Here is a 25,246-nt window from a genome sequence, read left to right as displayed (position 1 = left end):
TGTTATTTTTTGGTTGGGATTTTAAAAGTATGTTTTTAGGTTTTGCAAGTTTATAGTAAGGGTTTTTATAGTTTCTCTCCACTGTAGTGGGTTTTACAGTATTTAAATAAATAAATAAATAAATTCAAAACTCGTATTTATTTTATCTATAAAATGTATATTTTATATATTTTGACATTTAATTGACTAATTTGTTTACAAATATTAAAGTATATATAATTAAAGTCATAAGATAATTTATCCTTAATTCACCAAAAAGGTGCATAAATATAATCATAATAAGAAGAATGTAATAACTGCTTTATTACACAGTTATTACAGTTCAGTTGTCAGTATGTCTGATAACGCCCTTCTCCACTTCTCCGCTCACGTCCTCTCTTCCTTCCCGTTCGCTGCTGTTCCTCCCGGTAACTCTGCGTATTTCAGGCCGCAACGAGAACTCGTGATTGGCCGGTTTCACACTTGGCGAGCGCGTCATTGTCCTGCGTCACACGCTCGTTATTTTTACACGTGCGATACATGTGACAGCTTGACTTCAAAGCGAAACACACACAGGACTCTGACCTGAGATCCACAGTGGCGACAGAATCTCACGGAAATTTCACAAGTTGATTCATTCACACAGAGCGAGCACAACCGTCAGGAATACATTAATCTGATCACACTGTACTTTCAGTTTTATATGGAAATTTACAGTGAAATGTTTTATGATGTATACTCATAATCTTCATAATCATAATAACAGTTTATTAATAACTAGAGTTATTGCCTGTTGTTGGTGGTTAAGGAGTTTGTAAAAACAGTTAAAAAACTTGTTTACACTAAGTTGTCCTTCTTTGGTGCTCAGACAAATACACTCCCTGTTCGGTAATCGGAGAGTGAATCACAGATGAGAAATGGAAAAAGTAGATCAAAGGATAAAGATGAAGTTTTGTCTTAAAACCACTCCAGCGTGTTAAAATTCACTTATACCACTTCAGCGCTGTTATTTCAGCCAAAGTGAAAATATGAACTAATCCCAGTAAAAATATTCACTTTATCTTTTCTAATTAATATTTATTGGTGCAGGTGTTTGTTTACATTGAGACAGTAGCGCATTAGTAGATTATTTTACAGTAGATTATTAAATCCCACACATAACTGTTCATAACATCACTTTTACTCCACATTTAGATTTTATTTATGGTGCAGATTAAACTAAGATCTAAAAACTGCAGGAGATTCAGTCCCGACAGTTTTGTGTGATGATGTGACTAAATCAGTCTGGACAGACACACAGATATACAGACATACTGAACGTTTTCTCAGACAGGTTTCAGGTCCTCCAATGTACAGTATAAAATGTAAAGATATGAAGAAGTTATGTAAACACAAAATAGTACTATCTATAGCATATGTATTTATAATATATGCAATTATAATTAACTGCTAAATGATTATTATTTTTATTATTATTATGGTTCATGGTTTGTTTATGATATTGGATAAAAAATGTTTATTTATATGTTTAACTAATATAATTATCAAATGACTAATTCGCCAGCCGTAACACACTCATGCCGTAACACACCTGCGCCTCCACCATGTTTGATGATGATGATGATGATGATGATGTGGTATGTTTAGATCATGAGCCCTTGCTTCTCCATAATATGATATGATACTCCTGCCTCCTCCAGAGTGTTACTGACTTAACTAGTTGTTGTAAAAGTGTTTTTTGTAAATGAAAGGAAATAATTCTTTGATCATCCACATCAAAGAATTTTGAATCCAAAAGACGTTTGAGTCTTCTCCACCAGTGTGTTGCTTATTTTTTTTAAAGAACCCACCAAAGTGTTGATTTGGCATTATAAATGGCATCTCTCTTTCTCTGATAGGTCTGTTTTTGTTTTTTCTGAATAGTGACAGCCTCCTTCACCAGCATCAGCAGTACACGTTTCTCACCTGGTGCCGACTTCAGACCCTTTTGTCTCTATCGTTCGTCGTAAAACAAACACAACCGGCCATCAAACTACTCATCAGTCATCTGTCCGATTACTTTTGAGCCTGTGATGGAAGGAAGAGATTTGTTGAAACTTGGCTGTAGTTGCTACAGTAAAATGCAATATTTTTGTCGTTACCTCATAGATTAGAGCCGTGTCGCTGTGCAAATACTTATGGACCTGGCTGTGTGTGTGTGTGTATAAATACAGTATAAACAGTACATATATAAAACAGTGTGAAAAGCCTCAGAGTGGAAGGAGGAGACGTCAGCAGATTAGCGTGTGTGTGTGTGTGTGTGTGTGTGTGTGTGTGTCACACACTCCTCAGCTTAAACTGGCTGGAAGACGTCTCCAGAATCTCGTTGTGCGTCTGTATGATTCTCTCTCTCTCTCTCTCTCTTACACACACACACACTCACACACACGAATATTTACACCCAGTCTTGGGATGAAGAATCCACACACACACCACCGTCTGTGCGTCCTCATCATTTTCCTGCTGAACTTCTCTCCAGGTGAGTACACACTTACTTTATAAACTAATTTACCGTCTGAAATCAGAAACATGTGAGTCGTCGTGTGTGTGTGTGTGTGTGTGTGTGTGTGTGTGCACGGAGGTAATCCTTTATAAATCCCTCACTAACACCTAGAGTGTTCTGGTCAGTGTGTGTGTGTCTCCTGATGGAGTTAAATAAAAGTAAACTCAACATACGACGCGTAAATGTGTCAGATCATCCATGTCTGTGGAGGTCAGAATAATAACCAGGAAAATAAAGAACAAGAAACTTAAACAGTTAAGTGTTTATTCACAATTGTAGGTGTTACTTTACCAGCGCATGGTTAATTAACACTAAGGCGATAATTGGACGTGTATGAGCTCATTCAGTTTTAAGGGAAGCTTTACGTTGTGAATAACGAAGCAGCGAGTGATCACAGTACAGTTAGGATCAGACGAAGCTTCAGGTGTTCATTTCGTTCTTTATGTGTTATTTCGGTTAATTCTAGGTGTTGATTCAACACTATTAAAATCAAAGACAACTTCATGATAATGAATAAACAGCCAATATGCTACAATTATATGTAATTCTGTCTGTGTGTGTGTGTGTGTGTGTGTGTGTTTGTGCGTGCGCTCAGTATTAACATATGCTTTGTTCGTCTTCCCCACCCCTGCCACATGTCTCCTGAAGCACGTGAGTCTCTAACCGATTTTTCATGCATCATTTTTTATTTTAAACACCCGCATAAACATAGCATAACTTATATATATATATATATATATATATAGATGTGTAGCTGAATATATGAACACTCATATATACTGTACTGTATATACAGTATATATGAGTGCTGAAGGTGAAGTGAAGGTCAGTGTGATGAGACACACACACACACCAACACACACATACACACACAGGCTGTTATATTAGGGTGATTATGGTTAAAGAGGAACCTGGTCATCAGTATTTTTATGCAGTGATTAGTGATTAGTTACTCGGTGGGATGGAAAGGGTTAAATTTCTAAAGCTGCGTATGCATGATGTCATCTCCATAGGCGTGGTCATGTACAGTAAGCAAGTGAAATGACTTTTCACTTTGAAGTAAACACGGTTGATTTTATGGTTTCTAAAGTTTATACAGTACTGTGAAAAAGTATTGACCCCCCCTTTATTGCTACATTGTTTACTTTCCAAAGACTTTCCTGTGTGTTTGATGTAGTGTTGAGAAACAGTTCTCCAGGCCTACTGAAGGCTCCAGGTTCTCTCTAGTCCCTGTACCCGGGGCAGTTTCAGTAGAATGTTTTTTGTTTGTTAAGCCACACAGTGACCTACATTATAGATCATTTAAGCATAAAAACATCTAACTTAAGGCCTGAACCAGTGAGGAACAGGTGCAGATGATGATCAGGCTGGTGATTAGTATATTGCTGACGCTGAATGCTGAGTGGATGGAACAGACGAGAGGGGAAATGAGGTCGCTGCTGAGGCTGGTACATAAACAACTAGTTTCTAAATAGTATCTTTAGGCACTTTGCAGCCTGTTGTAGTAAAACATTTGTTACCATTTGTTTATTTTTTTCTACATCATTTAATTTCATTTTATTTCAAGAAATGAGGGGGGTCAAGACTTTTGCACAGTACTGTACACATAAAAGATGATTTTAATCTGTACCTAAAAGTAAAAAAAGACATTATTTTTCATGTAAACAATTTTTTCATCATCTCCATATTTGTAAAGTGAGACAAGGTGTTATTGTTAAAATGGTATTGCATGTTCCAAAACTTATTTGACTTTTGTGTAAAATCATTTTAACAGTATTTAAATAAAGTTTATTGATGGAAAAAAAACTTTTTCATACCCAGAACATGGCTAATGTTAACCGACCCAACTGAGCTATAAATGGATTTTCCTCCAGTTAAGCTTTAAGTAAACATGTACAAGAGAGTAAAAGAGATCAAAGACAAAACAGTATGAAGAGCAGGGAGAGAGCCGTGAAGGAACAGTGTGTGGACAGAACGAAAGGTACTATAGAGGAGTACAAGCAACAGGAAGAGGAAGATCAGCTCGAAATGAAAGCTAATAGCAAGAGCATGGAATACTCTACAGCCCAGGGTCAAGGGCCAGGCTTTAATCATTCATCAGGAGAACTGGTGGCATTAATACAAATCTTGACCAGTAGGGGAATCCCACTGCACCAAAAAGAAACACATGAATTCCTCCAGACATCAAAACAAGCTGGTCAGTTTTGGACGAACAATTTAATTTAAAGGCATGCAGACATTGACTTGAGGAAACCAGTGGCCCTGTGTCAGTCCGTGTGGGTCCAGTAACAGTAAGAAACTGGTTTGAGATTGATGAAAACCTTCTCCAAGATTTGAACTTTTTCCAGGTCATATTGGAATGTACAGAACCACTTCTTATATTTAAAAATTATTCTTAAACTATTGCAGAGGTACAGTAGGTAAACCCTTCATGGTCACGTCAAGAGAGAAAGCGGAGACTCCCAATACCCCCCCCACCCCCCCCCCCCCCCCCCGCATGCTCCCCAACACTATTTTGCAAGTTTCAGACAATCAATGGATCAATGGACCTTCTGCTTGTTTTGGAAAAACAGTTTGTACTGTAAGAGCACTTGACAAACAGAACCTTGATCTCACATATTACTGCACAGTAGTCATGTCTACAACCTAGAGTTCTTGAAGCTTCTCTGAGACTGCAAGGTCTCCTTTGGGGAACTCACACAAAGGCCACGATAAGGAAGATGACTTTGTCAGATCTACAGATATAAACACAGAAAAGCAAAGGGAAGTGAAGCAAAAGTTGGTTTATTTTTCCAATCCAGAGGAGAAAAAGCTCCAAACCACTGGGCTTTGTGCCTTACAGGTGATGAGAATGTCTTATACAGTACATTGTGAAAAGGAAGTTAAGAATCCAAAAAAATCCAAGAGGAAAAATAAAGAGACACATTTGGTGATGAGCCAAGCACAAGCAGACAGGGAGAGGACATCTGCAGAGGATCCCACGCAGACAGAAGAGTGGGTGAAGTGTGACATGTGTGACGGATGGTTCCATCAGACATGTGCAGAAGATAATGGAACCATTAGTGATTCAGCTTGTTTTAGTTCTGGAGTTTGCCTTGAAGCTTTGAGCTTTTTATAAGTTTGAGATTGAGAGTTTGAGAGAGATGTTTTAATTAATAATATCAGTTTAAGGGATTTGAATATTTTTAATAAGATTTTATTTGATGTTTTAATCCATTGTGATATTGATGTGTTAGAATAATTATTGTAGTTTACATCTAAACATGGTTATACAAGTTATTTTGGTACCGTACACCAACCTGTCACAAAAGTTCACAAGTGAGTCCTGCTGATTCAAGACCAACAAGAACCCTCCATGTCTTCTTCCTTCCCTGAGACTGAGACGCCGTGTGGTTATGCTTCCTAATTCTTTATAGTCTCAATCTTGTCTCGGACCATTACAACTAACTATTGGTCACCAGCTCCGCCCAAAGTAACTGGTTAAATAAAGAAACAAATCATATATCATATCATATCATATCATATCATATCATATCATATCATCTCATCTGTCGGGTGTTAATAAACGCTCTCCACATTTGTAATGAGAACAGTGAGCCTGACATTGTGCTGATACATGCTTACAGTTGACTTGGGTAAAAAGCTGAGTTATTTAACTTCCTAAAAATAAAAAATTTACTTTCTTTTAAAAATGATATATTTGGCATAGGAAGATTCTGTATGCTGGTGATGTAATATATTACTGAGTGACAGGTCGGTTTGACAACAGCTCGTCCCTAAGTGTTTAATTAAGATCCATTAAATCTATTTCATTGTCACAATTTACCAGCGCTGCTCTAGAGAATTAATCAACACCTTCTGACCAATCAGAACCCAGGGTTCATCAGCACTGTAGTATTAATGTCAAATAATTGAGTGGATAGGGATTAAGCTAAGTGTTAGTGAAAAGTCCGTTACTGATGAAACACAGTCTTATAGTTAGTTTAGCAAAATAAACCATCAGGTGTTCTGACTAACTCGTGGTGTTCCCAGTGATGCCACAAGGTTTTACATTCAATTAAATTTCAATTTTATTTTTATAGCGCTTTTAACAATTGTCATTGTCTTAAAGCAGCTTTACAAATAAAAAGAAAATTTATGGAAGTGTGTATGAGTGAGAAAAAAATGTGTTTAGATAATAATGAGAATGTGAGGTTGTCCCTGATGAACAAGCCAAGGGCAACGGTGCTAAGGGCAAAAACTCCCTGAGATGGTAATAGGAAGAAACCTTGAGAGAAACCGGACTCAGCAGGGAACCCATCCTCATCTGGGTGATAACGGATAGGAGGGATTTTACAACGATATCATGTGTTAGGCTGCTGGAAGTTTAGTATAACAAACGTTGTCCTAATTATCATGGAGTCCAGTTCAGCACAGGGACGAGACAGCAGGTACAGAGGGCAGAGAGTGTCTGAGTCAACTGGAGGTGGTCCTTCTCTGGATGCCTCAAGATCTTCACAGGGTTGCCCTTTGCCTACTGGAGCTGGCACAATGTCTGGTTGCCTTGGGATGAGTAGAGAAAGGAAGAACAGGTGAAAAACAAAAGAATTGACGTAGATGCTGTTCAGGAAATTAGCAGCACTAGATGAGAGTGTGCATTTAGATGTACTGGAGTATGAGGTTATGTGATGAATTATGTGTACGCCAGATTAAAGAGATGTGTCTTGAGTCCACTTTTAAACCGATCACTATCATGAATGTGAATCAGATTGTGGGACCTGCGGACGTCTGGTTCTTATACTGATCATAGTAATAGTCATAAAGTCTTAATTTTTTCAGGACTGTCGGACTTTGCACCGTACTTCCACGACAATGGGAACATGGCGCTGTTCAGCCTCTCTGAAGACACACCAGTCGGTAAGAGACATTGCACATTGTAGATTATGGACATCTATGGACCATTAGATAAGTTTTTTTTATATTTCTTATATATTTTTTAAAAATATTTTTTATATTTTGATATAAAATCTAATTTTAGTATGATTTATTTCTTTTTAACTGTTTTTACATTTATAAGGTCACGGGCGGTCGTCTAAGCATTTCACTGCATATCGTCCCGTGTATGACTGTGTATGTGACAAATAAAATTAGAATTATAATTTGAAGAGACGTGTGTTTCACCCTCTCTGTATCACAGGGCTAATATAGGAACTCTCCCTAAGATCAGCCAGATGCTAATGTATTATTGTCGTCTCGGTCATGTATGTGGACTGTGACGAGACTAATCCATCGCTAATCAGTTTAAAGACATTTTCTCACGTCTCAAGAGCTACAAAACATGATAATTTATCTTCTGGACCCGCCATCGTACACCGTGTTCCATCAGCTGTGTGTACTGTATTACAGTAGGAGGTTTTGTAAAGAATTGTGCAAGAACTGAAGAAAAAAGGTCAAAGTGGAAATCCTACTTTAAAAATGTTTTTAAAAAATGTATAATAGTTTTTTAGTTCTATAAAAAAAATTACTTTTTTGTGGTATTTTAGCCTAGATGTAATTGATAAACCACAACAGTGATTTTATTCTCTAAACTTGAATAATTTTTTTGTCAATAAAAAACAAAATTTTAAAGATGTTTCCCAGAATTATTACAAATACAAGTTTGCTTTCCAACATCTTCAGTTGATTTGTAATTTCTTTCCTTAGGAGCTCATTTAAAGTCACAATTAACATTAAATGTAATGAATAATTTAAATGAGTTTCATTTCCCTGACAGTCACTGGGTATAACAGATCTATTAGGGTATATAATATTTGGGACGTTTCTCAGCTCGATTCCGCCCGAGTCTATTGGAATCACATTCGCTGTGACAAAATGACATGTTTTTCCCACTGAGTGTTAATCACTGCAGTACAGCTGACAGGAACAGGAGACGCAGTGTGTGTGTTCAGTCTCAGTAGCTCTCAGCCTCCAACCGACACACTGCACTGAAGCGCAGACGGAAAGCGAGGTGTTGATTAGATTATTCACCGCAAACACCAACACGTCAGCATATGTGTGTGTGTGTGAGTGCAAGAATGTGTTTTTCTCTTTTCTCTCTCTCTCTCTCCCTCTCTCTCTCTTTCTCTCTCTCACTCCCTCCCTCTCCCCCCCCCTCTCCCTCTCTCTCTGTCTCTCTGTATTTTAGGGTCGCAGGTGTTCACTCTGAATGGGACAGACCCAGAGGGGGACGAGGTCAGGTACGATATCAGCTCTGAGAACGGCTCTAAAGAGTACTTCCGGGTCGAGCCCAAATCAGGACGGGTCACTCTGATCCAGGAACTGGACCGAGAGGTGAGACTCAGAGGCAAAACTAATTCACTGTCTCCAGCATGATACAGTACATCACTCGGACATGCACTACATTCTGAAACTCTATAGTGCAAACTATGCTACAGTCGAATATACACTCTACTCAGGTATCTCCTGGACTCCCATCTGCACTATACGAGAAATTATTTTATTGTATCAAAACATCTGGTACACTTGGTACACCGGTACTAAAGCCTACTGTATGTTGTCCTACACTTATATACAGTACTATACTCCAACATGTACTGCATTTCATCACGTACTATACTCCAACATGCAGTATGCTCTAGGGCGTACCATACTCCAACATGTACTATAAGTCAAGATGCAATATGCCTTCATCACATACAGTACTATATTTCAACCTGTACTATACACCAACACATATTATACTCCATCATGCCATATACTCCATCACACACTGTACACATAATGTACTGCAACGTACTATCCTTATACATATTCTTTAATGTTTTTTGGGGAGCTAATTCTTTTCCCCCAATTGAATTTATCATTTTATAGTATCTGATTCCCACCCTATAAGACTATCACGTGTTTCCTCCGAGCCACGTGATGCCACTAACCTCCTCTTTTTGAACTGCGTACTCACACACCGTTGGGGGCGGCGTAACACACTCAGAGGAGATGATGCTATCTGTTCCTTCCTCCCATCCCACTCCATCAGAGAGAGCTTGGCCAATCAGCTCCCTTTAGGCCTCTGGAGGCTAGAGCTCGTGATCTCTGGATGGCAGGACGAACACTTTACAACTACAATATTTAACGAACTCCATCATGTGCTCCATTTAAACATCTACTTCACTCCTACTGTGTGTGTTTATCATGTTTTTGTGTTTCAAATTTAGGCTAAAGATGAAATTGTGGTTTTAGTCAGCATCACGGATGGCAGGAATAAGGTAACACTGTTCTACAGATGAGGCATTTCTGTACATTATTATTCTTATATCATTATATATAAATAATTGTAGCTTTGAATCTAAACGGCTCCTATATTCCTAAGGGCTGGTGTAGACATTGACTTGCTAACTACAGGGTGGGTTTCTTGACTGGTAAAGGATTTTATGTCCTCAGGTGGTGGAGAAAGTGCGTGTGTTCGTCACAGACGCTAACGATGAAAAGCCTGCGTTTCTCGGCCTGCCCTACATCGTTAACGTCCCTGAGGTCAGACACGCTATATTCTATAACTTCACGCTGGTTAAGTGTATACATGTAGGACGTCTTTGGACATTTTGTGTGGATACAAGTGTGATCCAGTTATGTTACTGTAAATACGTGCTGTGGTGTGTGTTGTGTTGAAGGATACAGAGGCAGGACGCAGCATTTTTAAAGTTCGAGCTGTGGATAAAGACCTCGGTTCTGGAGGAAGTGTCATGTATTTCCTGCAGGTAATATTGGAAACCACATTTAACCTTAAAAACATTTTAAAATCTAAAGATTACATCACGGCTTGATTTTAATGCATTTTACATGACACGATAAATAAAAAACCTTTTTAACAAATTGATTAATAAATTAAGTTAAATTAAGTGATTTATTATTATTATTATTATTATTATTATTATTATTATTATTATTATTTATCTGTTAAAAGATTTTGCAGGTTTATATTAATGCAAAGGTTTATTATTAATCAATCCAGCTGATCGTGAAACAGATAAAAAAAAAAAAAACTGTAATTGTTGATATGGTAAGGATTTCTGTAAAATCAGTCCATGTTTTTGTAACTGTAAAGTTTTCAGCATCTTTAGGATCTTTTTCCCCTCAAAATCAAATGCTAGCAAAATGATTTTTTTTCTTATTAACATTAAAAGAGAGTTTAAACAAATCAATTAATTGAATAATAATTTTATTATAAGCACTGATTAACAACTTCAAGTTGACCATAACAAAGAAAGAAGACAAACAATAAGAAAAAGAAAATCATAAAATAATATATGAAATCAATACACAGTGTTAAATTAAGAAATCAAGAAAATTAAGAAATAGACATTGGAGCAAAAAGCATAAAACAAAGTCTTCAAGAATATCACTTAACAACATTAAACATATAGATCAATATAGGATAAAAACAGAACATTAAGAAATAAAAAACTGAATTTTAAGAGAATGTTATTATAAATAAAATAAACACATTATCTAACTACTATAAACCAAAAGCTAGTGTAGATCTGGGTTTTTTCCAGTGTTTTTTTTTTTTTTTTAGTCTGAAGCTGCTGTTTCCAGCTGCTGTATCTTAAGTAAGGACAAAAATATTTTAATGTTAAATGTAACAGGAAATTACTTATAAAGTTTGATTTCATTCTTTAATAAACCCGCTGTGGTATCGGAGGAATAAAACACATCAGGGTGTAGGAAGAAATAATTAGCTTCATAATCCAACAGCATGGTAACAGTAACTCTGTGTATCCATTATCGCTTATCGTTGATAAAATAAAAAAATACGAACCGAATCACTCGCATTAAATCCATAAAGACCTCGACGGAAGACCATCAGGAAATGTGCTGATTCTTTACTGGATTAAATTTCAATCACATTTAAGGCGGGTGCTAAGGGCTAAGCTTGGATCGATCACACACACACACCCACACACACACACACACACACACACATTAGGGTGTTTTGCTAAATCCTATAACACTTTCTATATTCATGTATCTCTATATCTAAATATTTCCCAAATTGATCGTGTTAATATTGTTAATTAATGGATTGGTTAATTAAAGGGTCATTAACGTACTGGATCATTATTAATAAATTTGTTATGAGTTTATCTTCTCCCAACAGAGTTCAGTGTCTTATTGATCATAATGATAATCATGATGAATTGATTAATTAAATTGATTATTCACTAATTAGTATATTAAAGGGTAATAGTTCATTATAATTTCTTTAGTTTGTGCTACAGTCACTCTGTTACTAGGGATGAGTTTAAAGGCTGTGCTCGTCATTGCTACTAATATATTTGTATAACCTGATAAAAGTTTCATGATTATTAATAACTAAACAGTTTTTCGGGGTTATTTGACAACTGCTTACTGCTAATGATGATGATGATGATGATGATGATGATGATTTTGCTTCTGATTTGTTAGTAATACATTAAATAATTTTTTTAATGTAAAAAAATAATACTTTTCAGACGTCTCCCAAAACCAAGTTCACCATCGATGGGCACAGTGGCGTGCTGCGTGTCAAAGCGGGCGAGTCTCTCGACTACGAGACCTCCAGCACACACTTCATCACTGTAGTTGCCAAGGTGACACTCTTAACTCTAACGGACTGATTGATTTGCTGTTGCTGTGATGTAGGAGGAATAAAACTCTCAGGGACGGGCTGTTATAGGAAAATCAGTTACTTTAGTTTGATTAGTTATAATCAGTTTAATCAGTTTCTTTGAACTGGAGTTTGGTTGTTGTGATGCGTTCAGGACGGTGGAGGGAAGTATGACGGGAAACACCAGGTGATGACATCATCAGCCACCATAACCATCAACGTCCTCGATGCCCAGGACTCGCCTCCTGCTTTTGTGGGAACGCCATATTTCGGATATGTTTATGAAGTATTGGAGCCTGTACGTATTATAATTATTATTATTATTATCATTATTATTATTATTATCAACAGCAGCACAGGAAATCATACAAAATAGAAAGATAAATAATAGTATAGAAACTGATTTATAATGGCACTGCATGTTCTATTTTTGAACTCTATCATTCTATCAATAATCCAATTTACAAAACCTATGGTAAAATTGATTTAATGCAATATGATGCCACACTTTGTATTTTAGTTTTACAGATAAAAAACATACAGTTTTATCTCATCCTGTTATGTGCTCTTGTAAAATCATGTTATAGTTGTTTTATAATTCTTGTAAAATACGACTCAGGTTATTTCCTATTGGCGGCTCTGTGGTGTAGTGGTGTGGCCTCGAACCTCCAAGGTCAGGGGTCCCTGTGGTGCTCTGGGTACTCAGATTTTATCCAAATTTGGGCTGCTGTAGATCTATCCAGTATAGAAAATGGATAGATGGATTGTTATTCTATGTTTTTTCCTACCTACAGTTTTTTGTTTAACTGTATGTGTTCTAGAATCTATGACTACAGGATGAAGTCAAAGTTGTCTTAAATCTATAATAATAATAATAATAATGATACAATTCAGCAACAAGAATAATGAAGTGTTATATATATCTGTAAACAGAACAGATTTACCAAACTGATTTATCTTTATCCTTTATGTTTTCAGGGCTCAGAAATATTCATAGTGTCGGCTAAAGACGGGGATCAGGCCAACCCTAACCCTATTCATTACTCTATCCTTAATGGTAAGCAGAGTATAATATCATAATATGTGCATTATTAGTTCCAATTGCAGTATAAGTATATTCGACCCCATTTTTATGTGTGCATTCACTCGAAAATAAATAAATAAAATGTAAAAACTTGCAGCAAAGTTGTAAAAACAGTATTAAATTATTACAGGGATATTATGTTTGTTAGTTTTTCGTAATTTTAAATTCTAGCTTACATAATTATTGTAAATTTGTTTTTACTTATTTATTATTTTTTTTATCTGCATCACATAGTTTTAAATTCCTTCGCTCCAACTCAAATTGTTGTTTTTTTCACTATAACCTGAACAGGAAGTGACGGAGCCTTCAGCATCAACAGCTCGAGCGGTTCCATCTTTCTGATGTCATATCCTGTCCAGCTAAAAAACGAGTTATACGAGCTCAAAGTTAAGGTACGCAGATGCACATAGTTGTTCTGGACATGTTACAGCACAAACACAGACTTTTATTATGTAATAAAAAATAAGAAGAAATAAGACTTTTATTATGTTTAATTCTTTTTTTTTTTTTTTTAAAACAAGGCCTCGGAGGTGGGTCCTAAGAACGAGCTGCTGGACTCGAGCGTGACGCTGGTGACGATCCGAGTGGTGGATCTGAACAACCATCCGCCCACGTTTTATGGAGAGAACGGCAAACAGGACAGATTTGAGCTGACCATGAGTGAGCATCCCCCTGAGGGAGAAATCCTGAGAGGCCTGAAAATTACTGTTAATGATTCAGACCAGGTAACGTACAGACGCTTTAATATTACATCATCAGTTTCAGGTGATTTTACACATAAATGGAAAAACATTTTCAAAAAAGCTTTTGTTCTTATTTTTTAAATAACAGCCTTATTGGCTAAATCTATAAACTAAACATTTTTTTTAAACAGTTTGTAAAGCATGAAAAATTCTCCTAAAGTAAATAATTGATACACAAAAAAATATTTAGGATTTTTAAAAATGCTGAAAGTTCATGACTGTTTTACAAAAGGTTCACTCAGTCACATGACTAGAGCAAATTATAATATTTAAGTCAGAAACACAGCTGACATGCAGAGCTGAAAATAGAGATCCAAACAAGTGGGAAGAAATTATTTAACTAAAGAAGGGGAGTGGAGTGGCACTGAATGCTTTTTTAGTTATTAAATTTTTTACTTAATTTATCTTTATCTTTATCTTTCTATCCGATTTTATGCCCATAACCAAATCTTTCATATTCACAAAATTCCATAAAATAAGTTAATTATATTTGTAAAACATGTAAATAAAACTTCATTTTAAGATACTATTAAATGCAGAAAGTGATGAGAGACTTTAAGCTTCTTCAGTCATGAAGCCAATTTTGAAAATCTTTCATTTTTTGTATAAAATTAATAATAATGTGCCTTCACCTAACTTAAAACTTAAAACACATATTAAGTGATAACTCCTCTGAGGTGTTCCTCAAGACTCAGTTCTCAGCCCGCTTTGATTTATTATCTTCTATGCATTATGTACCTTTCTATAATATAGTTATATATTATATAAAGGTACATACAGTGATATATAAATATGCAGTATAACGCGGATAATAATGTGTGCTCTTGGAGCTGTATGCTGTGTGTAAATATCTATAGAACACAGGTTTCTGTTTGGCTCCTCAGAAGGTGTAAAAATATAAAAATGTCACTATTGCAACATGGCAGTGCTGAAGATGGTGATAAAATTCACAGCTGCAAGCGAAACATGGAGCCGAGTGCAGGATTGTGTGTTTAATATCATCTTCAGGTTTTATACTCTGGCAGAGTGAGTGTCTCTTGTTTAAACTGTAGGTTAAAAAAAAAAATAGGGTGGTGCAGATTTCAAATAGGAATGCTTAACACCGTTTCATGGTATAATGAACAGAAGTCACATTTACTCCAAATTCAGCTTAGCAGAAGGTTGTGGTCGTAAGACGTTATGTCGAGACATTGTTTGGTTACGGTATCACAAGCTTTTCAGTCAAGCCTGATCACATCACAGACTCTTTAAAATCATAAATTATAGACTTTGTAATCTGTGGCAGCATTAGACAGTTTTTATACAATAAGATACTTACTTTACACCGACATAAGAAACAAATTAAACCAAACACATCTTTTTTTTTTTACTGAGTCATCCTTATAAATTTTTTTGTTTTATGATTTTGTAACTTCAAGCGAACAGCAAGAATTATGTCATTCTCGACCAGTGTCCCTTTTCGCTACAATGTAGGAAAAATGTCTTTTGTTAGCACTAAGCTAGGCAGGTAACTGTAAAGAGTGAGGTATATTATCTCAGACGAGGTAAATAAGGAGAAAATTATAAAATAAATATATGTATATAGAAGATAAAAAAAGCTACATTAAACATAGAATTAAAAACAAAGTATGAAAATATGAACATAGTAGAATATCAAAAACCTATCAAATATATATAATATATAGTGTGTGTATATATACAGTGGTGTGAAAAACTATTTGCCCCCTTTCTGATTTCTTATTCTTTTGCATGTTTGTCACACAAAATGTTTCTGCTCATCAAACACATTTAACTATTAGTCAAAGATAACATAATTGAACACAAAATGCAGTTTTTAAATGATGGTTTTTATTATTTAGGGAGAAAAAAAATCCCTGTGTGAAAAAGTAATTGCCCCCTGAACCTAATAACTGTTTGGGCCACCCTTAGCAGCAATAACTGCAATCAACTGCAGTCTTTTTTACAGCGCTCTGGAGGAATTTTGGCCCACTCATCTTTGCAGAATTGTTGTAATTCAGCTTTATTTGAGGGTTTTCTAGCATGAACCGCCTTTTTAAGGTCATGCCACAACATCTCAATAGGATTCAGGTCAGGACTTTGACTAGGCCACTCCAAAGTCTTCATTTAGTTTTTCTTCAGCCATTCAGAGGTGGATTTGCTGGTGTGTTTTGGGTCATTGTCCTGCTGCAGCACCCAAGATCGCTTCAGCTTGAGTTGACGAACAGATGGCCGGACATTCTCCTTCAGGATTTTTTGGTAGACAGTAGAATTCATGGTTCCATCTATCACAGCAAGCCTTCCAGGTCCTGAAGCAGCAAAACAACCCTCAGACCATCACACTACCACCACCATATTTTACTGTTGGTATGATGTTCTTTTTCTAAAATGCTGTGTTACTTTTACGCCAGATGTAACGGGTCACGCACCTTCCAAAAAGTTCAACTTTTGTCTCATCGGTCCACAAGGTATTTTACCAAAAGACTTGCCAATCATTGAGATGTTTTTTCAGCAAAATTGAGACGAGCCTTAATGTTCTTTTTGCTTAAAAGTGGTTTGCGCCTTGGAAATCTGCCATGCAGGCCGTTTTTGCCCAGTCTCTTTCTTATGGTGGAGTCGTGAACACTGACCTTAATTGAGGCAAGTGAGGCCTGCAGTTCTTTAGATGTTGTCCTGGGGTCTTTTGTGGCCTCTCGGATGAGTTGTCTCTGCGCTCTTGGGGTAATTTTGGTCGGCCGGCCACTCCTGGGAAGGTTCACCACTGTTCCATGTTTTTGCCATTTGTGGATAATGGCTCTCACTGTGGTTCGCTGGAGTCCCAAAGCTTTAGAAATGGCTTTATAATCTTTACCAGACTGATAGATCTCAATTACTTTTGTTCTCATTTGTTCCTGAATTTCTTTGGATCTTGGCATGATGTCTAGCTTTTGAGGTGCTTTTGGTCTACTTCTCTGTGTCAGGTAGCTCCTATTTAAGTGATTTCTTGATTGAAACAGGTGTGGCAGTAATCAGGCCTGGGGGTGACTACAGAAATTGAACTCAGGTGTGATAAACCACAGTTAAGTTATTTTTTAACAAGGGGGGCAACCACTTTTTTACACAGGGCCATGTAGGTTTGGATTTTATTTCTCCCTAAATAATAAAAAACATCATTTAAAAACTGCATTTTGTGTTCAATTATGTTATCTTTGACTAATAGTTAACGGTTTTTGATGATCAGAAACATTTAAGTGTGACAAACATGCAAAAGAATAAGAAATCAGGAAAGTTTTTCACACCACTGTATATATGTACACAGTATACTGTATATATATTGTAAACAGGCCACGTAGTGTGCAAATTCCACAAAATCTATTAAAAAGTCTGCAATATGCTTGAGTAAGTCAGAAGTGTGTGTTTAAATGCAATGGGTGTGCAAATTGTGCAAATGATTATTCAAATGATTATTCAAGTGATTGTTTAATGTTTGTTATTGTGCAGACAATTAAGATGTGCAGTTATAGGAAAATAATCTAATTCATATTGTTATGTTTTTTAGATAATACATAATAACATGACAAGAATGTGTTCTGGCTATATTATAAGTATGAAATGGCTTGACACACACACACACACACACACACGCACATATGCACACATGGGGATCTGATGAAGCAGAACACATCATTATAGGATAAACATTTTCAAGATTATAACATGTTTAGCATTTTCTCTCTTTCTTTTTATTCCCCAGAGGAACTGTTTATTATTATTTTTTTTAATTGTATTTTCTGTCCCCCAGGGAGCGAACGCTAAGTTCAGACTCAGACTGGTTGGACCAGGGCGTGTCCTCCGTGTCGTCCCTCAAACTGTCCTGAACGAAGCCCAAGTCACCATCATCGTAGAGAACTCGAGTGCCATCGACTATGAGAAACACTCGCTTTTAACCTTTAAGGTACAAAAAAAAGTAAAACGTTACTACAGCACAGAATCCTTAATTTATTACAACATGAAATTAACCAACACCTCCTGACCAACTAGATTTAATAGCAGAACATCATAATGGAAATTAAAAATTGTGTGTGCAGAGCTTCATCAGGAATACTCTGAGCGAAGTTTTTTTTTTTTTTAAAGATATCATAAATTGGATTTAACACTTCTTTATTATGTGCATAATTTCTGTGTTTGTGTAGTTTCATAGTGGTAATGGCTTCATTATTATTCTAAAATAATAGTTAAAAAACAGAGAGACAGTGGTGTTATAAATAAAATGATGTTTTCTGAAAATGTGTGAAAACCTTTATTAATCAGAATATTTTATGAATACTATTTAAAAATGTCCCAGAATTTGCTGTAAATTAAAACATTATTCCAAAAACAGAATGTTCATTTTATTCTTGTTGTTATTCATTGTTTTTATTGTTGTTGTCAGTTGTTAGCGGTGGAAATCGACACCCCGGAGCGTTTCAGTGCCACAGCGGACATCATCATCCACCTCCTGGACGTAAACGACAACACGCCCAGGTTCTCCTCTGAGTTTTACATCGCCAGGGTCCCGGAGAACTCGCCTGGAGGATCCACCGTCGCATCCATCACTGTGAGTGCCCCAAGACTTACTGTAATTCCAGCTTCCTGTTATAAGCAGTAACCAGAAATAAGTGCCCCCTGCATTAAAAAAAAAAAAGAAACAAATCTTGTGTTTGTTTTCTTCAGATTGTGTTTAATCTAATGCAACATTTTGTTTGCAAATGTGAATAGAATTTTACACATGTAATGTTCCTCATATATCTAAGTTTGTCCTACTCGTTTGCATAAAAACTTCTTAAATGTCCCACCTGAAACATTACCTAAATGCTTCATTCAATTACATTATGGTTATGAATAAAACAGGTTAAAGTAGTAATATTATGTAATAATATTATGCTCCATATGGTAATATAAGTTAACATATGGAGTTTAGAAGTCGACAAAATAATTGAAATATTATAATCAGATATTTGAACTTTATAAACATCCCTTTAATCAACTCTCTTACATAGAAATCTGCATTTCAAATAAAAGGTTTCGAAATTTGTATTTGGGGATTTGTTTTTTTTTTTAGATCTCAAAGCTGTAACTTATAGTACAGGCCTTGCTCCTAGCAACTTCAAAAATAAACAGTTATTAAATACACATTAATTTGAGGTGATTGTTATAAAAATATCTAAAAATTACATTAAAATCCTTTTGTCAGCCTTCTGATTGGTTCACACTCTCTGATGGCAATAGTTAAAGATTCTAGGATAAAAATAAACAATTATGTTGAATTTAAGGAACATTAATGTTCTATTTATTTATTTATTTATTTATTTATTCAGACATGGAGAGATTGTAGTGATTGTGAATGTTCTATTTTTTGCCTTTAAAATTGAAAGGGTTGTTAGAATAAAATCTACCATAGCACAAAATAATAATAATAATAATAATAATAATAATAATAATAATAATAACAACATTACAAGTATACTGTATCTCAGAAACAAACCCACAAAATTGTGATAGATATTTAATTACGTTTTTTTTTACACACCAGATTTGCGAAATGATGAACTTCTCTCATGTTATCTCATGAAACGTGTCCAGTTTTCAGAGGTCCTGTCTTCAGCAATGTGATTAATAAATGCATGTTAATTAAGTCTCAGGACGGCAGGACGGCCATCACTTCCAGTCTGGCTGCGTCACCGTGCTGATGATTCAGACTCTAATTAAAGTTCTGTATTCATTAGAGCTGATGCCAGACGACTAGCCTTAAATAGTACAAACACGCTTTAATGTGTAAAATCAATGTCAAACACAGGTTTTTCTTAGAATGAAAAACTCTGACACTGCTGCTGTGTAATGAAGCAGAACTTTCTTCCTCAGCAGGATCACTGGGCTACAAGGAAAAGACATTTAGTCATGTGACATGCGGCTCACTTTCTGTAAGGGTTGAGAGCTGTTTTATTAAATTAAAGATAAATAAAAAGGTGGAGATAGGACCATCAGGTTTGCATAATGGAGATATGAATGTGAACTAGAAAGTCAAAATTGGAAATGGAGATTAGACAGACTAGATTGTACCTTAGAGATAAAACAGTGGAAGTAGACAGAACAGATTGGACATTAGAGATTAGAAAGAAGTGAAAAGTATGTAGAAATTAAATAGAGAAAATCCAATGTAATTGTAATGAAAGATCATTTGAGTTGAGATTAGACAGTAGAGAATGAACAGTAGAGACTGAACAATTGAGAATAGATAGTACAGATTGGACATTAAGCAATAAGCATTGAACAGATTTACAGTAAAAATCAGTTGGTAGAGCTTAAACAGTGGAGCTTGGGACTGGATTTTAGAAATTAGGCAGTAGAGATGTAATAGTGGAGATCGGACAGTAGAAATCACTTACTAAAGATTGGACAATAGAGACTGGACATTTTAACAATTTAATTTTAAGATTAAAAAAACATCTTAACACTGAAAAATCAGTTTGTAGTGACTGTACAGTACAGTGACAATCACGTAGTAGGGTTTTACAGTCGAAATTAGGCAGTAGAGCTTGAACAATAGGGAATAGACATGGAAAATTAGCTAGTAAAAGTTACAGTATAGATTGGACAGTAAAAATATAGTTTGTGCAGCAAAAATTAATGTTACTTGTGCAGTCACATTAAGCAGTAGAGACTGAACAGTATATATTATGCAGTAAAGATTGGACAGTAGATATTGAAGAGTAGTGATTGGACAGGAGAAATAAGGCAGTAAAAATTGTATGATAGAAAATGGACAGAGAATATGTATTAATAGTGATTAAACAGCTGAGATCGGACATTAGAAATCAGTTAGCACAGATTGCAGAGTATTGGACGGTAAAGATTGGACATTAGAATTTAGGCCTTAGGTAGAAATGAAGTTATATAGATTGCATGATAGAGATTATTTATTATAAACTGAAGGGTGGAGATTAGACAGTTAAAATTGGACAGTAGAAATTAGGCAGTGTAGATCGGACAGTCATATGCAGATGCACATCAGTACACAATAGTACTGTATGGTTTACAGTGTTAATAGTGTTAAAGCTCTTTCTCTATGCTAACTTTATTGATGGATATTATTATCTTTCAGGCATCTGATCCTGATTCTGGGCTTTGGGGAGAAGTGAAATACTCCATGTATGGCTCAGGAGCTGATCTGTAAGTTCTGTTCAAATATAATGGCACCCTGCTGATATCCATGTTTCCATATGTCTATTGATTCCCTGAACTGACAGGGCAAAGCGCTGAATATCATGTGTCTCATGGCTGATTGTATTTTTACTGTAAACATCCTGTAAGTGTCTTCTAGATCACCAAAACAACTAGAACGTTATCCCTTCTGTACTGTATTGTAACTCTAAACTCCCTTTATATGCCAATAAGTGACTTTATACAACATACACTTTATATAGGTTCTATATGATCCTTAAACCACATGGTGCATTGTGGGAGTTCTGTATTGTGTGTATATATACATAAATATATATACTGCCCTATATAGTGAGTATGGAGTGATTTGGGACACAGGCGCGGCTTAACTCAGAGACAGGAGTGAAGCAGAGAGATAATCCTGTAATCCGATTGGACGAGTAAAAATAGCCTGGCAGTGTGAGTCAGGGTCTAATTAACATGTGATGTGATGAGATGTGACAGCAGGTAAGAGAGAGAAGGAGAGAGAGACAGAGAGTGAGACTCTGACGAGAGCAGGAAGTGTGCAGAAAATGTAAAAACCCGCTAATGTATGCCTCGCTCCCTGGCCTGACGTTAAAAGTGCAATGAGAGACGTGTGAAAGTTCGCAGGTTTCTAGGCGGCTCGTTAATTCTCACCAGCTGAGTCCTGGCTCCAGGCACAGGGAGAATTGTACTGACTTTGTGTAAGGTTAAAAAAGGAATTTAAGGACCTGCACAAAATTCTTTAGCACTTAAATAGATTAATGGGTAAAATAAAAAAAGGTCTGATGCACAATCAACAATTTTAATAAAATATACAGTAATTGATCAGATTGGACATGTTTAGGGACAAGTGCCACAAAATATCAAATATACCCAGCGCCCTGTTTGATAATGAAATCCTCTGTTGGTGTTCTACTTTAAACACATTATGAAGACCTGAGTGTACCATTTGATAGCTCTGAGCATAAACATGATCAATCAAATGATTCTGACCACATGTATCACAGGTTCCTCATCCACCCCACCTCAGGGGTCATCTACACTCAGCCGTGGGCGTCTCTGGACGCGGAGGTGAAGTCAAAGTATAATTTCTACGTGAAGGCAGAAGACGGCGAGGGGAAGTACAGCCTGGCCGAGGTCTTTGTCACGGTTCTAGATGAGAACGATCATTCTCCAGAATTTAACGAGAACTTCCTGGAGAAGACCATGATCATCGGCGCTCCTGTGAAGATAGAGGTTTGCTCTTTATTGAAACTATATTAAGATGTTTAAACTAACCGAACATACGCCTGTACGCTTCGTTATCAAGCTAGAGATTGGTGTTGTTCCTGCCTGCAGATTACTGAGAGGTTCTGTGTTCCCCACAATGCAACAATAATTTATGACATGGAATCTCCCTTGACAGAACCTTCAATAAGAGCACAATGCAATTAAGTTTAGTTTTTACATGATAACACTTTAACACAGCTATGCTTATGTAGATAGCCATAAATAATATTTGCATTCATGGCTTAGCTTTGTAGTTCTTTTGATAAATGCCTTCCTGTGTTTAGGCGGTGGATGATGATGCAGAGGAACCCAACAATGTCATTGAGTACTCCATAACGAAGGCTGAGCCGGAAAATGTTTTTGACATCAACACTCGAACGGGCGAGATCAAGCTGAAGCCATTCATCAAGTCCCTGGAAATGGTCCAGAACATCACCAAACAGCACGACTGCAAGTGGTCAGTGGTGGTCCAGGCGCGAGATCAGGGTTCTCCTTCATTCATGACGACCGCTGTCGTCCATATCGACATCACTGAAGCAGTAAGAAAAATCAGGCTTCATGTTTGATTTGCATGAAATCTTCTAGACAAAAGAACTGTAAAGAATAAAACACAAGGTGTAGTGCTTCAGTCATTTTTCTGCTTTGTTTCAGAATCAGCTCTCGGGGCCCGTGACGTCATTTTTAATGCAGAGCAGAGACAATCCGGCAAAGGCTTTGGGTGTGGCAGCTGGGGTCATTAGCGTGATGGTGATGGTCACCGTGGTGATCTCCACCGCAATGTACCTGCGCAACACAAAGTCCAATAGGATTGGACCATCCCGCCGCGTCATCCGCCGCAGGCGTGGGGAACCTCGGCAGTGGAATTTCACGTTTGGGAACTCGCAAAATCCCGACAGGTTCCTGACTGTTCACGATGTTGAGAGCAACAAAAAGAGCGACAAATCTTGGTCCAAACCTCCACCGCCATGTGCACCGATTTTGCCTCCACCTCCACCAAGTTACAACCCCAGGATGAGTAAGCATCACGGTGCCATTCCAACCGTCTCAGGATCCTTAAGCTCCCAGACCTCAAGCAACAGCTCCATCAGTAGCAGAGATACAGTAGACCAGCAGAGTAAGAAGAGAGAAGGAAATATCAGCTCGGCTCTGGTGTCTGAGCTGAAGAGGAGGCTGGAGCAGAAGATCATCGAGGCTAATCAAGGCTACTACTGCTGAAATCACTGGGTTAGCAAACATGCTAGCATAGATCCTTAGTACTGAAGCCACCAGATTAGCATAGAATGCTTTGCTAATGTTTCTCAGAGATAATTTAAAGCATGAGATTATAACCGAGGGGGTCAAATCTCTGGTGGCAGCTGGTCCGGAGTAACGTTCTGCCTCTGCTTTTTATAAACGATGATGCATGATGAAATATTTATATGCTAATATTAGTACTGATAATAATAATAATAATAATAATAATAATAATAAAGTAAAGGTGAGATGTGTGTAAATAGCGTCCAAAGGTTCAGGTGTACGGTTCAGGATTTCAGTAGTTATATCTGTAGAATTTACAAGGAAGACACATTAAAGTAAGGATATTTCATTTTATGATGTTTGTGTGCGTCAGAGTGTGTTTAGACCAGTTCTGACTCTTAAGCTCTTCTGCGCTAATTTTAAGATTAGAAAAAGACGAAAATTCGCGATTGTACATATTTTTGTATTGTTTTATTTATTTGCACTTTGGTATGAACTTTATTTTAAGCTTTCCTATGAACCTGCTGCGGTATTTATTTGAACCATAAAGCGCTAGTTGGACTCAAAGTCTTCCCTCTTACAATCCTTATTATATTAGCATACACATGTTTGGTGTCTCAATGTTTTTTCCCGCTATATTACCACAGCAGCAGTAACCAAATAGTGAAGCTAAGTACAGGATTTAAATAGAATTTAAATAAAGTGCTAATTCGCACAGATAAATGCTCAGGTTTGCTAACATGTTTCAAAGATTGCTCAAATTAGCAAACTGGGCTAACAGTGCACTCTGGGCTAACTGTACTAGCTACATTCTGTACACTCACCAGAGGCATCAACGATGTCTGTTATTTTCTTACAGCTCTACTGTATGTTTCTTCATAATGTCTTTAAACACCTTTAATTATGTTTTGTGTATAAAGTATAAAAATAAATCATTGTTTTTCTTACATTTGTGCATCTATTAGCTATGGAGCTAAAGTTCCTGTTCCTGTTCTGATGAATTGTTCAGGCTAATTGTTTGGATCTGTTGCTTTACAGTGTTGAGCTTAAACCGATCATCCTTTGTTTTGTTATTTAGCGTAAACGTTTGTAAACGTTAGCGTAAAAGTAGGGCTAAAGCTGTGCTGGAGCTTTGAAGGCTAACATAGCTAGAAAATAATGTGTGCATTCTCCATTAAAGGACGTACAGTATTACTCCACCACCTTTGTAGCTTGAAGGCAGAATTGTGGCAGAGGTCTAAAGATGTATTTACGCTGTACACTGTCATTGATGTATGACGAAATAAATAAAACTCAAAGAAAATTGCAGACTTTACGGACAACATCAGATATTAGACACATCACAGCTTTATTTTCCTTTCTTTATATTTTAAGCTCATTTATCTTAGTAGGATTTTATACTAAACATCTTCATGTCAGTTTATGTAATAATAATAATAATAATAATAATCCCGCGACCCTGTATACAGCATAAAGCGGTATAGATGATGAGTGAGAGAGTGAATGAGTAATAATAATAATAATAATAATGCACTACATCACTCGTATTTATAAATAATTCCAAAGGAACTTAC

At 36.5% G+C, this 25,246-nt stretch overlaps 1 protein-coding gene across 2 annotated transcripts; it reads left to right on the top strand.

Moving 5' to 3' along the window:
* Positions 1-1,952: 1,952 nt before the first annotated feature.
* On the top strand, positions 1,953-24,982 carry LOC128541758 (cadherin-related family member 1-like). 2 transcript variants are annotated; one of them, XM_053512326.1, is made up of 17 exons: positions 1,953-2,497; positions 7,340-7,417; positions 8,685-8,830; positions 9,712-9,762; positions 9,938-10,027; positions 10,165-10,251; positions 12,007-12,123; positions 12,295-12,438; positions 13,119-13,197; positions 13,516-13,616; positions 13,746-13,949; positions 17,746-17,898; positions 18,376-18,540; positions 21,085-21,152; positions 22,175-22,403; positions 22,721-22,975; positions 23,088-24,982. In XM_053512326.1, exons 1-17 carry the CDS (start codon positions 2,431-2,433, stop codon positions 23,649-23,651), a joined length of 2,598 nt encoding a protein of 865 aa, XP_053368301.1. In that variant the 5' UTR covers positions 1,953-2,430; the 3' UTR covers positions 23,652-24,982. The 2 variants fall into 2 exon arrangements, with proteins under 2 accessions (XP_053368301.1, XP_053368300.1); XM_053512325.1 differs by having other exon boundaries at positions 7,325-7,417.
* Positions 24,983-25,246: the final 264 nt, after the last annotated feature.

Source organism: Clarias gariepinus, chromosome 14 (assembly GCF_024256425.1).
Source record: "Clarias gariepinus isolate MV-2021 ecotype Netherlands chromosome 14, CGAR_prim_01v2, whole genome shotgun sequence".
In the NCBI taxonomy this organism is placed as follows: domain Eukaryota; kingdom Metazoa; phylum Chordata; class Actinopteri; order Siluriformes; family Clariidae; genus Clarias; species Clarias gariepinus.
The sequence above is the reverse complement of the archived record's forward strand: the minus strand, read 5'-3'. Positions and strand labels throughout refer to the sequence as shown.

What these genes read in the sequence shown, in the direction of transcription:
- LOC128541758 (XM_053512325.1), top strand. Translation starts at nt 2,431, where the DNA reads ATGAAGAATCCACACACACACCACCGTCTGTGCGTCCTCATCATTTTC. An exon ending in CTCTGAAGACACACCAGTCG is followed by an intron (nt 7,418 to 8,684) that starts GTAAGAGACATT and finishes TCTGTATTTTAG; the next exon opens with GGTCGCAGGTGTTCACTCTG. An exon ending in ACTCGCTTTTAACCTTTAAG is followed by an intron (nt 17,899 to 18,375) that starts GTACAAAAAAAA and finishes TGTTGTTGTCAG; the next exon opens with TTGTTAGCGGTGGAAATCGA.